Raw genomic sequence first — 17,345 nt, 5'->3', positions numbered from 1 at the left:
ATCCTAAATCGAGAACTACGTACAAACACACACAGACACACACACACAAGACACACACACACAAGACACACACATATATGTATATATATATATACTTATATATATATATATATATATATATATATATATATATATATATATATATATATATACCTATAATTTTTTACAAAAATTGATATGGAAATTTTACATAAAAATGGTAACAAATATTTAAATAAATTTAAAAAGTACATTAAGTAAGATGAAACAAATAAAAATTATTTTTAAAACAAACAAAATAATACAGTGTTTAATTGATCTGATTTTTCCCATCTCCTATATCTGCTGAAAATGCTTCGTTTGTGCTGCCATACTTGATACTTTTGATTTCCGGTTCACCTTTGACTTTGGTCCCTTTCACATCGTGTATTTTGTTACGGGATAAAGGTTTAGCGTTCGTTTCGTGGCGACTGTCGCAACTGTCATTTCGCCAAAGGGCAGTGACCTCGTCAAATGTTTTCCCTTTTGTCTCCGGGACTTTGTAGAATGTGAAAATAAAGAACAGGACCAATAGCACGGTGAATGGTAGGAAAGTGTAGTCCTTTAGTCCAGCCTGGAATAGTAGGGTTATTGCTTTAAGAATATTATAAAGGTTCTATAAAGCTCGCTGTGACGTCGAGAAAAAAAAAAGTAAATTATGTCCCTTGTACACTACTCTATTAGTCTATACCTAGCCTTCTATGAGCGACTGTTAAACGCAAAACTCCACACGTTTATACTAATAAGCCCCACATACAACACCCCACACGTCACGTTAATAAACCCTCTATACAAACCCTCATCTTCCTCAAATAAGCCCTTAATGCAAAACCTTACCTTGCTCATAAATAAGCCACCACACACAAAATTCCCTCCCATTCCGTTAATAAGCCTTTCATACAAAACCCTACCAACCACACTATTAAGCCATAGTACAAAACATTATACACACATATAGTAATAATAAGCCCTACATACAAACCCCACCTCTATACAAAACCCCAATCACCACACCAATAAGCCCCTCAAACAAAATCCCACCCAACACACGAATAAGGCCCTCACACAAACCCTCCTTCCCCACCCCCACACATGACCACTGTGAGGGTTACCTGGAGACTAGGAAACACGAACCCAACCAGAAAACTGGAAACCCAGTTGACCAACACACAGACGAATAAGGCCCTCACACGAACCCTCCTTCCACCCCCACACATGACCACTGTGAGGGTTACCTGGAGACTAGGAAACACGAACCCAACCAGAAAACTGGAAACCCAGTTGACCAACACACAGACGGACATGGCCGTAGGTCGGGCATCATGGGAGAATAACTCTGAGACGATCAGCCAAGGGATGGAACCTGTACAGAGTAACGACATTTAATACTCAAAATTTGTTTTCATCGCAACATTTAATTTAATTTATAATAGCATTATCGTATTATATTTGAAAACATATGTACATAAACTTAAGATGGAGATTTCATTAATCTTATGCAAACATCGAAAAAAAATTATCAGTATGTGTTTTATGTGAATATATATTGCCACAGTATATATAAAATCTACAAACTAAAAATCTGGCCAGTAACGACAGCTACACATTTTACAGTGCATTCTTTTATATGAATGAAAATTACTAGAAATATTCGAACTAATACACAACAATTATAATTTACCAGTTATATTTGTTCCAAGACTCACATAAACAATAAAAATTACCAGTAATACTCAGAAAAGAAATAAAAATTATAGCCGTAATATGCGTTCTAATACACAACGAATGGGAAAAAAATATCAGATGTATCTATACTAGCTTCTAATACTCACCCGGGCCGAGAGCGAAGAAGACCACATACAACAACATGAGGACAATGCTGGCCACATCAAACCACGACACGGAGCCCTAGATGACACAGAGAAGAAAGCGAGTTAACTCTGAATCATGAGACTACATCGTTGAGTGCAGTTCTTCCCCCATAATCTCCAAAAGTAAGCGGGTTAACCCAGTGGCGTAGCTTGGTCGGGTGTCACTCGATACAGCACTTCTTGTGTGTCACCCCCCCCCCCAACATGAAACAAAGTATATATATATATATATATATATATATATATATATATATATATATATATATATATATATATATATATATATATATATATATATATATATGAGTGTATGTGTGTTTGTGTCGGCCTACATAGACATATACGCCGCATAGTCGTACAAGTATGTATATATGCTTATATGCTTTTTAGCCTTGGTGTCACCTCCCTAAATGGTGTCACTCTGTGCGGTCCGCACTCCGCACTCCCCGCTCCGCCCTCGCTTCGCCTGTGGGTTAACCCTAAACCTTAAGTAGACTACATAGTTGAGTGCAGTAATGCCCACATAATCTCCAAAAAGAAAATGATCCGATCAACCTATTGCGGAAATAAAATAATTGGTGTAGACATTGAGTTTAGCAGTTGTCAACAAGTGTGCGAGAAATGCATTGCTCAATACGGATTTACTCGTATTGGAGAGATAGAGGTAGGGAGAGAACAAGAATGTGTCAGGGAAACAGAAAGAGAGAAAAGAGAAAATGATATAGAAAAGAGAGAGAGAAAGTGGGGAGAAAGAGAATGAGATAAAGGGAGAGACAGATAATCTCGCAGCATCTACACGACCTACCCGTAGAGCCAGGGCGATGGTTATAACAAGGCTAAAGACGGCCATCCCCCCAAGTCCGGTCAGGTGAAGTGTCCTCCTGCCCACCCTGTCCATCAGCGGGATTGTGATGATTGTCATGGCAACCATGATGCCGCCCACGGCACTGGTGATGTATTTGGCGGTTGGCTTGGACAGGCCAGCGTCCTCAAACAGGCTGGTGGAGTAGAAGAAGACCTGCGGGACACATTGGAGTTAAAATGTTTTAATTATTCCATCAGTAAACAGTTGAGTAGGATAAATGTTAATTATTCCATCGAGAAGAAAATGTTTTAATTATTCTTTTAGTAAACATTTTAGTAGAAAATGTTTTAATTATTCTTTCAGTAAACGTGTCAGTAGAACATGTTTTCTATCAGTAAACATTTGAGCAAAAATACTTTAATTATTCTATCAGTAAACGTATCAGTAGAAAATGATTTAATTATTCCATCAGTAAATATGTGAATAATTTTTTTTTTAAATTATTCTATCAGTGAAGATTCGGAATAAAAGTTTTAACTAATAAACAATAATCAATAAGTTTTAATTTTTAATTGCTTGGCAAATTTAATCGAAGATGTGATTTTCAGAAAATTACACATGCATTCATTACACTTAATTATAGGCCTGCATCAGAAAATTCTGGAAAAACAAATTCTAACAGCTCCCGCTAAGCTTAACCCTTTGAGATCCGAGAAATAAACAATGAATTTTTTTAACGTGAAAATCACCATCCGGAAACGTCTCCACAGTTAATGTACGTACTTCGAATTATCTACACCTCCACAATTATTGTGCGTACTTCGAATTATCTACGCCTTCACAATTAATGTGCGTACATTAACATAAAACTTCGACTATTTTTTCACAAATAAAATAAAACGTATAAATTGTGTCCTGTGTATTGCACAGTAGAAAAAAACCAACACCTACACCGTTTATTCCTGATAACTGTTGCGACAACTGCATGACGACACCAATCAACATGGGCGCCCGCAGAGAAGGTGATCTGAACAGTTGTAGGATCGAAACCTGCACAGAAGGTAAATACATTACGTGAACAGCAACACATTTTTTTTTAGAAAAATCATCACCTTCGTTTACGTAAGATGAGTAGAAAAGAAAACTGGACATAGTGCTGATTACTGATTACACTATCCTTTTAGGTTCCCAAAATAAAAATGCGCTAACGGAATATTGCGCAAAGGAAAACTGTGCAAACAGAAAAATGCACAAATACAAATTAATTATACTAATACACTTAAATTATGTCTTATTTCGTGCAAAATGTTATGTTATGTGTTCATTCTTTTTTATGTCTATAAATGCTCGTTATTTTTTTTTAAATGCCTTTGCACTCTTTTGTGCGCACCTTTCCATAACGCAGTTTTCCGTTGCGCAGCTTTCACCTATCCCTTTGCTGAGGTTGGGGAAACGGATGAACTCTACTTCATCTGCCCGTATTTACTGTCACTATTTTTAAAAACAATTTAAACGGGTGTAGTGTACTCGAGATGTAGAGTACTCAATAGGAGACATTTGTCGAGTTCGGCTCCCGGCTCTAAACTATAGGACTACCAACCTACAGAGCTACAATTGGATGTTTTAGACTGCTGGGTACTGTACTAGACCCAATGATAGATTAAGCTGCGGCCAAAATAAACAGAGGATGTGCATAACTCTCCATGAGACAGAGGCGTAGCGAGGGGGGTGGACGGGGGTGCGGACCGCACCGGGTGACACCATTTAGTGGGGTGGCACCAAGGCAAAAAATAGCAAAATATATAGAGAAAAACTTGAGGGGGTGGGTGTGCAAACCGAATGTTTGAGGGGGGATGCAAATCAAAAGTTTGAGGGGGGAGGGGCGCAAATCGAAAGTTTGCGGAGGGCGGTGCATATCGAAAATTTGAAAGTTTGTCCCCGGGAAGGGTCGCTACGCCTCTGGGAGGTGACACCATTAAGTGCCGCACCCGGGTGACACCCGACCTCGCTACGCCACTGCCATGAGACATTCAGTCCCAGCGGACTTCTATTTATTCATATGCGCCAAGTTTCTTTAAAAGCTTGAACCTTTCACCAAGACACATCTATGAGCAAACACCAAAATAACAAATATCTAATAGAACCAAAAACGTAACAACTTTTGAAATACACATACATGGCTGCCGGTTTTACATGACATCATTTCCTGTTTGATTTCATCCATTTCATCTTCAATATCTTCACTACCGCGTAGCTTGACAAGCGCTGTGTAAAAATATCATTATTTATTTTATGTTTATTTTATACATGTCTATATTAATATGCCAAGTTTAATTGGTTATTTAATTAATTATTTATTTACATAAATTGAACCCAAAGGATCACCGCTTAAATTCAAAAGTACTGTGTAAAAAATATCATTATTTATTGTATGTTTATTTTATGCATGTGTATATTAAAATGCCAAGTTTAATTGGTTATTTAATTAACTATTTATTTACATAAATTGAACCCAAAGCATCACGGATTAAATTGAAAAGTGCTGTGTAAAAATGTCAATATTTTAAAAATTTTACTTTATATATGTAGGCCACATAATATAAATATGTCATTTTAATTGTTTAATTAATTAACTATTTGTTTAAATTAATTGAACCCAAAGCATCACCGCTTAATTGAAAAGTGGAGTGTGAAATATTCATTATATATTATATATTTACGAGCCGACCCGCGGCGTATCATACGCCGCTATTTAGTTGTTTTATTTTCTACTTTTCAGTAATGCATAATTTGTGAATACGAATGCTGCCACTGAAAATATGTGCTTTAAAACACTAACCCTCCCCCCCTTTCCCCTAACCCCCACCCTACACCCCCCCCCCCCCCCCCCCCCGTTAAAGCAGCCTCCTCTTAGTTACCTCCTGTAAGTTTCAAATAGTTTCAAACTAAATTATCTGCCCCTAATAGCCGTCACTAAATCCGGCTCTACGATTTGTAAACATTTAGAGTGAACCACAGCTCACCAGATCATGTGGGGGTGGGGTTGGGTGGTAGTGATAGTGATAGTGATAGAGAGGAAGAGAGGGGACTGCAAAGGCGCGCTTGCAGCTTGTTTTCTAACGGCTCCCAGAAGAGAATTATATATATAGATGTTATCCATGTATATATAAATATGCCAAGTTTAATTGTTTATTTAATTAACTATTTATTTATAATTAACTGAGCCCGAAGCACCCACCACACACACACACACACTATGACGCACACAGATATACATAATATATAGATCTATAGTTCTACATACAATCTAGACTACTTCTCGATTGTTTTTAACTTTTAATTCGCTATTCTTACGAGATTACTATATCTATATTTTACTAGGCCTAGATCTAGCGCTGGAGTTTCCCATTTTTTCCTTTCCCATTTTTAGGTCAATCACATGATTTTTTTACTACGTAAACAAACGGCAATTCAGGCCAAAAAAAATGTCTTTTTTTTTCAAGCATAAAATTGGGTGGTTAGGAAATAAACACGTTAGCTAGAAATAGATCTAGGTCGTAGTTATAGGCCATGTGACTAATCAAACGTGACCTATTTTCCGATGTTGACACGGATTTCTACGTGGGCTGAATTTGTTCAAGGCAAATATATTTTAATAATAACTTTTTAATTCGATCTAGGAGTACGTTTATGGGTGTGTTTTATTTTAGTCTTTGATTGTATTCAGGTCTGAAGTACTTGAACTTACCGGAATCACAAAATTATAATCATTCACTAATTAAATTACCGTAGATCGTGTGGCGGCTATTATATTTGCCGAATTTCATCCCTAAATAAGTAAATTCTTAAAATGTGTCAAGGACGTTTAACGCAAATAGATTATTTAATCCAAGGTGAATAACTAGTATGTAAAGGGAAGCGACTCTCAGTCTAATTAAGCTACTGAAAGTTTATCGCGCACTTTAAAAGTGCTACATCATTGATGAAGCGCTTTAAAAATGCTACATCATTGCTGAAGTGGGGTCACGGGGCTAGTTAGGTGAAGGTGGAACGGGCTACGGTGATTTTTTTAAGTGTTTCTCATGCTAGATAATATTATCAGATTTATTCTTTACATCAGTGAATTCTTTATTTTTTTTTTTTTGTAAAAAAAAAAATAGGTGCCGGTACTCAACGATGGATTGCCTAACTTTTAACTACCAGTTTGCACCTCGATGCAAGCTAAATCACAACTGCAAATTAACTAAATAAATAATTAACAAATTAATAATATAATAAATTAATAATAAACATTAAAATACAAGAAAAGTAATAATTTTTCCCCCACATTGAAAAAAGGGCTGGTATGCGGTACCGGTGCGTACCGTCACAAAAAAAGTACTACTTTACATAATTTACAAAGTTTATAAACGTCCTTCAAGTACACAGATCAAATAAAGAAGCCGACGCCCTCTTTTGTCGAGGAAACCAAAACCAAGTAAAATAATTAAAACCACAATTATCTATAAACTGAGGACAATTTTTTCTTCACCGTCATGGTCTCTTTCCACACGTTTATTTTTATTTCTATGACAAAAGAGCTTTTATTTAGGTCGAAGGTAACAGTAGGTGAACCCAAAATAACAGATGTTCATTCTTCCCACAATGTGTAAACTATGCAGTTGTTTTGGTTTAATCCCAGCTTTCTATGTAGATCTAGATCTAGTTTTAATTGACAGAAGATCTAGTCTAACATTTTCATAAACTGCTGTAAACTAATGTGTTGATCCAGCGGAGGTTGGTCTCATTTCATATATTTCGGAAAACGGGTGGATTTTTTAAAAAGAAAGACGAGATTACTAATAAGACAATGTATTTAATTTAGTCGAACACTATGCTGTAATTACCTGAATATTGAATTTAATAGACCACTATTTTGTCATTTTCTAATTAACATCCCCCCCCCCTTAAATCTGCATTATAGATGCACTACTCCTTTCGCCTCCCCCCCCCCCCCCCACCCCATATGTGCTAATGACTAACTAGATATTTTGAAAATATTAGCAATTAGTATTTATAAAAGTAGGCGGTGTTGTTATACACCATTCCCCCCCCCCCCCCCCCAGTAACTTGAAGAAGCTTAGGGACACTATACACACTATTATTTAGCTACCTTGCAGCCAACACACTAGGTCACGTGTGGCCCATAAACCGCCGGGCTTGTTGTTTATGATGAGAGAGAGAAAGAAAAATCAATATTTCTTCTTTGTTGCCGGAAATTACTTTTTAAATTAGCAAATTTACCATCTCGACATTTCTTCTCGTCCTGTTTGGTAATGAGCAAGTACCGGGGACTCTCCGGGCAAAAAGGTAGAATAAGTGCTTGCAGCAGACACGGCCCCACCGACAAACCTGTCAAACAAGTGATTAGGTTGTTGGTTTATGGTCAGTCGTAAATAGAGATCTTAGAGGGAAGCTAATTAGAAGTATCGATTAATTGCGTTTAGTTAAGATGTGGTTTTCAGGACAATCATATCATAAATATGAAGATCAATGATCAATGATTGATGATCAATTACGCCTTTTAAATTATTTTAGGATATATTTTTTTTTTTTTTTTATTTTTCTTCCAACTTTTCCGATAAACTATATTTTCTAAGCAATGGCGTGGTCGACTGTAGAGCGTTTGGCTGCTAGCCCGAAAGTCTAGAGTTCAGATCTCTTATGGCAGATAAAGTAGAGTTGGTCTGTTTGAATTACCTCGGTTTAAGAGGGATAGTGTGGTCAGCACTAAGTTGGCACGAATAAGGTACCCAACATAGCTCGGTGGACTCCGTGACGTACTACAGACTCGAGCCCGGGATCCAAACTGGAGACTTTTAGTGTCTCATTTGGTTATAATGCTGTCATTATCGTGCACTACGTTAATTAAATAAATTGTTACGCCCAAAAATGGCTAGAAATGTTATTTATTTTAGAACAAAAAATTGCCAATGTGGCAACTCACCCAACAAGACATCCCAATTTTCCGGTGTACCTAGCAAATCGGGGAATCCCAGAATTTGTGAAATGAGAATCCCGCTGACAATGGCAAGCTGGTGAAGCACCCCTATACCACCGCGAATATTGGCGGGGCTAATCTCCGACAGATACATTGGACTTATTCCAGTGTAGAGACCTAGGGAGAAATATGCTCAGTCGTGATAATTTTTATCTGGCATCATCTTGAATTTAGACTATCAAGATCTGCTTTTTAAAATACTCCATTAAAACTTTTAAAACAGCTTAATAATTTACTTTTGTGTGAATATTATTTATTTTAAAAAATAACGTCATCAGTAACGTAAAAACAGACAATTAAATTACTCGTTTAAAATTCTAAAAAATATATAGATGGTTGGAAGAACTAAGGACTTTTTTTTTTGAAAACTGTAATCTTTAGCAATGGTGTTTAGCAGTGAAGGTAAATATTACGAGCTCTTCGTTGTTGTTGTTGCTGTTGTTGTTGTTGTTGTGGTTGTTTCTGTTGTTGTTTTTTTAAATATCCATTTATACCGTATTTATAGGGGAACTGTCGTCCTACTGAAAATAATATGCCTATAGATCAGTAGAATGCCAACTAGAGCAGTAAGCGGAGATGACAGTGGATGGGGCGATTCGGATTACATCATCCATCAATGTTTTCAACAGCACACTTGTATTCCCAGTAAAGTTGTGATTGTTAAGAATATTTACCTTCTTTATTTAGTTAAATGCATGATATTTTACCTGCATGATTGCTTTACCTGCCTGATTTCTTTACCTGCATGAAAGCCAATGACGACCCTCCCCACTGTGATCATCTCGTATGAGCCGACACGTCTGCTGGCGAACATGAGGGCCGAGCCGACGACCCCGATAATGACATTGGCCAGTGATCCAAGTTTTCTGGGGAGTAGGTCCATGTCGTGGTCAAACTGTTTCGGACACTGGTCAAACTATCACAGTGCATTTTAAGACACTGGTCACTCTATCATGTGACATTTAAAGACTTTGTAGAAATAATCTAGCAGGAATATTAGAGACGATGGTCAAACTATCATTTTAAAAACTCTGGAAAATAATTAAACAGGAAGTTTTAGGATGGACAAATTATGATGGGAAATTAAGGGACAATAGATAAATTAAGATTTATAATGGATAATGGTCAAATTATACCAGAAAATTAATGGATGATGTAAAAATATAATAGTAACTTTCAAGACGTTGAGCAAATTATAACAGGAATTTTTCGACCATGAACATATTATAACTGGAAATTTTGCGACCATGGACAAATTTCTAACAGGAAATTTCAAGACCAACTGGAAGTTTGGAGACAAATTATAACTGACATTTACTTATGTTTTTAAGTAGATGGTACTACAGTTTACTATTTTAACATTTTTTTAAAAATAATCTGACTTTTTGAAATTATATGTCGCCATGTTAGATACTCCCTATACCATCTCCCCCCCCCCTACACATTACATGAGTAGATAAAGCGTAAATGTTGGATAAGATTAAAGACCTGCCCAGTTTGGTAGCCCACCAGCCGGCCAGGAAACCGCCCAGACAACCGCCGGCTGAGAAGATGGACACCGTCAGAGCCCAGAGATTTCTCGCCGTCTCATCCGTCATGCCGGACCCGTGGCGCCGGTGTTGGGTGACGTTCATGAACTCTTTGATTAGCTGGTGGGAGGATGGGAGGGAAAATGTTCAGTTTTGTGTCACATTTAACATTAGCAGTAAGGCAGGTGTTCATGAACTCTTTGATTAGCTGGTGGGAGGATGGGAGGGAAAATGTTCAGATTGTAGAAGATTTGCAAAACAACCAACAACAACAGTATGTCATGTATTCAGGAACTCTTTAATTAGCTTATGAAAAGATGGGAGGGAAAATGTTCAGATTGTAGATGATGTGTATAACAATTAGATTAGGGTTTTTAATGATTCACATAACGTGTCACCTGTTGTGTCATAAAAAGACCTATTAAGATAACTGGTTAAAGAATTTATGTAATTGAATTAGAGAATAATGATTATTGGGTTCGTTTTGTTTTGTTTTTTTGTTTTTTTAATTTATTTTTTTAAATAGAAAATAATTTTCGTATTTTGTTCGTTTATTGAAACGGAATAGAATTGAATAGGTGTTTAATAATGTACACATCAACCACATTTCAATGATGTATGCAGCAATCACATGTTTAATTCTGTATACAGCAACCACTTTTTTAATTATGTACACAACATCTACATATTTAAATTATCTACACAACATCCACATTTTAATGATGTATACAACGACCACATGTTTAATGATGTATACAACAACCACATTTTAATGATGTATACAACAACCACATTTTAATGATGTATACAACATCCACATTTTAATGATGTATACAACAACCACATTTTAATGATGTATACAACAACAACATTTTAGTGATGTATACAACAAAAATTGGTTTAATTATTTTGACAACAACCACGTGTTTAATTATAAACACAGCAACCAATTGTTAAATACATGTTTAATGATGTACACCACGACTACATGTTTACACAACAAACAAATATCTAATGATGTACACGACCACTACAAGTTTAATTATGTACACATCACACACATGTGTACTGATGTACACGACCCCTACTCACCGACTCTGGCGCATTGATGACACCAACGTTGTAACCAAACTGCAGAGATCCCATGGCTGCCCCAAGGATCGTGAGCACCAGAAAGCACGTCACATTCTAGTTGCCATGGATACAAGGAGCGTATAAATGTGTCATAAAATGAATTATTTATGAATAATGAATTATTAAGTAGGTGATGTAAAAATTAAATCATATTTGTGAATATATAACAGTATTGAGCACGATTAATTGCTAAAATGCGTACACTGTAGTCCCAAAATATGCAGTTTTCTGGATCACGTGATGAGGCGTACTAAAATTAAAAGCTTCCATTAAAATTTCTGTTAAAAATTCCACCTCGTGTCCACGGGAAGTGAGGAGCATATGTAAATCTTTTCGTGTTTGTGCCCAAGACGCATGGGGCAGAGGAAGTAGAGTTAATCTGATACAGTGACATATGAAGGGATTGTTTGGTCACCCTCCTTTATTTACCCTATCTAGTGGACTTGGGATTTTTCTGCTAACTTGAATTCGGATTCGAACTCGAGACTTATACGTAAAACTTACCAATTTTAAAATGTAGAATTGCCTGTTTCTATGTAAAGAAATTATATATGACTTTGTTTACGCAATTTTTTTTACCTTTATTGTTTTTTTCCGCCCTATATTTGGGTTTTTGCAGAGCCCTAAGTTGTTATACCTCCCATTCCATTAAAAATTCCTAACTACATCACAACGAAGGAACATGTTGAGTATAATTTTTTAATGGAAATTCGAAGATATGTGATATTTAAAATCTGATATGTACACTATATCCTTACACATATTTTTTACCGTAAAAATATTAACTGGTTAAAATGATTCATCAAGTACTACTTTTTTTAAAATTCTTTTTCCTTTTTACTTTCTCGTATATACGTAGTATAGAGAAAGTATTGTAATCGTGCAGAAAAAAAAATCGAGATTTTTACAAATCTCGACGTTTTACACCTCACTGATACGGAAAAACATAATTTTGCAATCTTGTCCGTATGTCTGTGTGTGTGTGTGTCTGTCCGTGTGTGTGTCTGTGTGTAAACACGATAACTTGAGTACCGTTACAGCTAGGTTGATGAAATTTCATATATAAGTATTTTATCAAAATCGTAGATCCGTATCAACTTTTGAGCGATTTCCGATAACCGGAAGTGGTACTTTTCCTACTTTGAATTTTTTAAAAGCCTATAACTTGAGTACTATTTCAGATAGATAAATGAAATTTCACATGTAAGTAAAAGATCTAATTCTCTACCTTCTGTTAAATTTTGAGTAATTTCCGTTGACTGGAAGTAGTAATTTACGCTACTTCCGATTTCTCAAAAAACTAATGTAAATTTTAAAAGTACTAATAATATTGCGCACTATTATGCGCTTTTTTTTATTTGCGTTCACTTGGTGTGCAATTAATTTGTCTACGAGATTTTATTCTATTTTTAAAACTTTAAGTATTTAAAATGGATTAAAAATCATGTCTATAGCCCGAGTTCCCATCCCCTGTTATTTTATATAAGAATATTCGAGAAAGTTTAGGGGAGATCACTCCCGGTTTATTTAAATCTGCTAGGGATAGTGAGCGCGGAGTGATACATTTGGCGTGCTAGGGATAGTGAGCGCGGAGTGATACATTTGGCGTGCTAGGGATAGTCAGTGTCTTCCAGGCATCTCTTTCGGGAGCCCCCCCCTCCCTCGTAGGGGGAGGGGTGGGGTCCGTAATTTTGTGACGGCGTGTGATGAGGGGGAGGGGGGGTCAGATGGTGGGACGTCACATTTTTTGCATTAACAAAAAGTAAAGTTGGAAAACGAATTTTAGCCGTTATTTCACGTTTTAGAAAATTGTTTTAATAAATTGTAATAGGAATTGTTGGGAGAGTTCAGACAAGATTTTGGAAAATTATCGATGTTTAAAAAAAATTCAACTGCAATTTTGAGGGGGGGGGGGGTTGTAGACTGAGGTGTGACGTCATTTTAGAGGGGGGGGGTCTGGCTTTTTGTGACGATGTGGGACGGAGGGGAGGGGGGAGGTAAAAATCGTCAAAAAAGCGTGACGTCATTTATGGATGACCCCTTATATAGAAAATATGTTTTTATCAGTGTCCACCCCCCCCCACCCCCCCCCCCCCCACCCGAAAATATCAAGTGTCTCTCTTCCCCCCCCCCCCCCCCCCCCCCCGGAAAAAAATTCTAGAAAAAACACTGGGAATACTGAAGGCGGAGTGATACACTTGGCGTGCTAGGGATAGTGAGGGCGGAGTGATACATTTGGCGTGCTACTGGTGCTACTGGTGCTACTGGTGCTACGAGGTGAGGGCCAACACAGGACCACAGGGCAATCAATTAACCTGCGGTCAGTTAATTTGTTTAATTGAATGCATGACACGTTGTCGTCACACTTAGTTTTAAAGGCAGAGTGTAGTAAGGATGTCTAGACTAATTACCAGCAGTGTTAGATACCAACAGAAGTGTATGACAGACAGACACGTTAGATAGTATAGAGTACACAGCTCCCTACAGTAATGTATAGAGAGCACCTTGACATTAGATATTGAGTATACATTTACCGACAGTTGTGTATAGAAACGCTTTAGACATTAGGTTTATTATATTTTTAAAAGAAGGTAAATATGCTCTTTAAAGTATACTCTTTAACTCAAACTAATTTGCTTACATTGTTCACCGTTTCTTATAATTTAATTTAATTCAATCTTGTAATCCGAATTTTCAATCGAATTAATGGGAAATCTTTAAAATATCTGATTTTTTTTTAAAATTATTATTTTGATTTAAACCAAATTCATAATTTTTAAATTATAATATATTGTATATATTATAGGCCTATATTGCACAACATACACAAAGTAACAATCGTTGCGTGTGTTGTACTAAATTGTGTTCATTGGTTTAGGACTTAATTAAAATAGTTCACGTAACGTAAACAACAATCAATACAGTAAAACACAGTCTTACCTGTCTGGTTGATTTGCGTTTAACTTCAAATGTGAACTTAGCATCTGAACATGGGTTCCCATTGTGAGAGGCTTTAGCCTCGTCTGTAAGTTGCTGATCCATGGCGTTTAAACTCTAAAGAATTTGGTTTCTCTTCATAATATCCAGTGTGTTTTGAACAATGATCCAAGCGAGTGTGTTGGGTTAGGGAAGAAAATCCATAACGTGTATCAGAAATGTTAGGTAATTGTTAAAACGTGAGCAAGTCTAACGACTTAGTTTTTAAGAACGTGAGAAAATTAGGAAATAATTATTAAAACACCGACAGGGCTTGGTCTTTTATAAGAATAAATGTTAGGTAATTATTAAATTTTAGGTTGTTTTTTTTTATACGCTAATATTGCTACCCAAATTACCTAAACCTGACCCTAAGCCTCACTCTAATATTAGCAATTTAAACCCTAATCCATACAAAATACAATACCAGTAGATATAGTCCTGTCGGTGTTTTATAGATACCAAAAGTTTTCAAACAAGAAGTGTTCTTTCAAGCACTTGGTATAATCAACGCTAAAGAGAGTGTAGTATTAAAACAAGTTTTCCTAGAGTGTTTCGTTATTGAAGTAAATCCAGTTTTTTAGAACAACAGCTAGATATCTAGTAACGTTACACTCCTTGTAAATACTTAAGCTGAATCCACATTCTGAAAATTGAAAAAGTGACTTATTAAGCTCAGATATTGATGAAAGGAGATATAAAAATTAAAGAAACTGCAACAGAGCATCATCAATTGAGTTTTTTTTTTCAACTGGTAAACTAATATTTAACACAAATATAACACAAAAATGGTATACCCAAGGGTTGCGAGAATAACTTTTGTCACTGTTTAAGTCTACTTTGTCAACCGCACGATACAGTTGGATCAAATTGTGCCTTTAAAATACGACATCGCTCACTAATTTAAAATTTCAGTGTTCACGTGCCCGTGTGCAGTTGTGTCCCCTTAACACTAAAATAATTTCTCCGACGATTGTTTACCCGTATCAAAATGTCAAATAATGCAAAAACAAAGAGAAACTTTTTTTTTTGTAAAGTGCATTACCTCCCTTGTTGAAATATTTCAGCTCAGCACAACAGGTGGTTTTATTCTAAAACCTCAACATTCTACACAAATTTTTCCCGTTGACATTAGTTTAGTGGGCCGTGGATGAATTTGCAATGTTTATCTTACAAATATTAACTCGTTTTTTAAAACAGAATTGACAAAAAAAATTGGTTTTGATGCTGTGTTTAATAAAATATAACTAGCTGTGCTTTAGATTAACTTGAAATGAGTTAAGTTCAGAACTTAAGGTAGTTGCAACGAGTAAAGGCTAATATCCCCTAAAAGATACCGGTACGACACTGCAGTCGAGTGAAACACGTTTTATAGGTTTCTAACAATGCTGACGACTTTAGAAATTAGCACACAATAACATTGGGTTAACACGCCTCCATTTGAACTCCAGCATAGGCCAGCGTAGGAAAACAAACACTGTGGAAGCATGTGTGTCAGTGAGTGTGTGCGTGAGTACACCACAACTATATCCACGCCACCGCTAGCTGAGCATACATTTACTCACTCGCATTGTCAGAATTGGTGCAAATTAAAAATCCGGCTCGCGTTGAAAAACATTTTCTTGGCATGAAATAATTTAGTCACACTTTTTAATAAATATTTCACAACGAAACAATCAAAAACTAACATCACATCTTCAACTTTGCTTTAAAAAATCAAAACAACGTTACCGGTAAACCTACCCCAAGTAGCTGAAGGCATATCCGTGCAGTGTAAACAAGCCGCGAGAAATAAGACGCGTTAAGGCCGCCACTTGGCCCGGCTGTGGTGTTGTGTTTAGGACAATGCCCGTTACGTCGCCAGTTGGCCAGGTGATTTATGCACCTGGTGGCGGGGCGCTCAGCTGGTGATGTGTGAGGCGTTGTGCGACTGGTGGTAAAGTATGACGAGGCTGTCTTGTCTATTGTGTGTGGTGTGTATTTTGTGAATGGCTCTAGAGAAGGGTGAGGTTGTTTTATACAAACGCATACTATTATTTCAATAAATTATTGTCTCTTCCTAAATATTAGTAAAGATATCCAATAGATAATAATTAATATAGTGACCAACGCCTTTCTTTATAGTTATTAAAATAGTAATGTTTTATTTAAGGAAAATCATTTATTTTCTCATGTTTAGTGCGTACAAGATTGTTATTAAAACGTTATATATATATATATATATATATATATATATATATATATATATATATATATATATATATATATATATATATATATATATATATGGGTGTGTGTGTGTGTGTGTATATAAAGAGAATATTTGGAGTACTATCACATACACATGTATTTTGGTGCCGATTTTCTGCAAGTTAATAGTCACACATCTTAAAAACTGAAGTTGATTTTTTTTTCTAACCTAAACTATTCCGTTTTTCTTTTTTTTAATTCAATAACAATAATTTTCTGCTAAAACATACTTTCTGAACAAACACTCACCCCTCGTCACACATTGTCACTTAAGTCCGACAAACACCCAGCCCCCTCCCTCCTCTTCAGAGTGTGAAGTCCTTTACGGACGAACCCTTTCTATATATAATCGTTAATATTTTCACTTTTTATTCTAAAATACCGAAACCCCTGCTACATTAACAAATTACATTTAACAAAAGTATTGTCTTCCAAATAATCATGTCTGTGAACTGAAATATCTACCTTATATGCAACTACCAATTATTATTAATTGCATTGTTATGAGGAGAATAAAATCAGTGTTAAGACATTCATAGCAATGTTAGACACATTGCTATTTCAACACGACAGAGGTATTTTTAAAAAAAATAGAAATAAAGAATATCATTCCAATACCTCAACTTTACACGGTCAAAAATAGCACGGTGTCGTATATTGCAAATAAGGAGGTGAGGGTTAGGGTTTTTGTGACGATAGGTAAGAGGGGGTAAGAGGGGGGT

At 36.1% G+C, this 17,345-nt stretch overlaps 1 protein-coding gene across 1 annotated transcript; it reads right to left on the bottom strand.

The window, feature by feature from the left end:
* Positions 1 to 274: 274 nt before the first annotated feature.
* LOC131952160 (solute carrier family 2, facilitated glucose transporter member 1) lies at positions 275 to 16,317 on the bottom strand. Its single transcript, XM_059314706.1, has 14 exons — positions 16,105 to 16,317; positions 14,801 to 15,019; positions 14,338 to 14,590; positions 11,356 to 11,451; positions 10,223 to 10,383; positions 9,476 to 9,600; positions 8,681 to 8,851; positions 7,978 to 8,085; positions 4,871 to 4,959; positions 3,646 to 3,744; positions 2,695 to 2,907; positions 1,851 to 1,926; positions 1,254 to 1,381; positions 275 to 592 (listed from the first exon to the last, which is right to left on the bottom strand). The coding sequence occupies exons 3-14, from the start codon at positions 14,437 to 14,439 to the stop codon at positions 290 to 292; spliced, it is 1,671 nt and encodes a 556-aa protein (XP_059170689.1). The 5' UTR covers positions 14,440 to 14,590; positions 14,801 to 15,019; positions 16,105 to 16,317; the 3' UTR covers positions 275 to 289.
* Positions 16,318 to 17,345: the final 1,028 nt, after the last annotated feature.

The sequence above is a fragment of the Physella acuta genome, unplaced genomic scaffold, assembly GCF_028476545.2.
Source record: "Physella acuta isolate Inbredline_101_S28 unplaced genomic scaffold, ASM2847654v3 ptg000855l, whole genome shotgun sequence".
Taxonomy (NCBI): domain Eukaryota; kingdom Metazoa; phylum Mollusca; class Gastropoda; family Physidae; genus Physella; species Physella acuta.
This window is presented reverse-complemented; position numbering and strand designations above follow the sequence as displayed.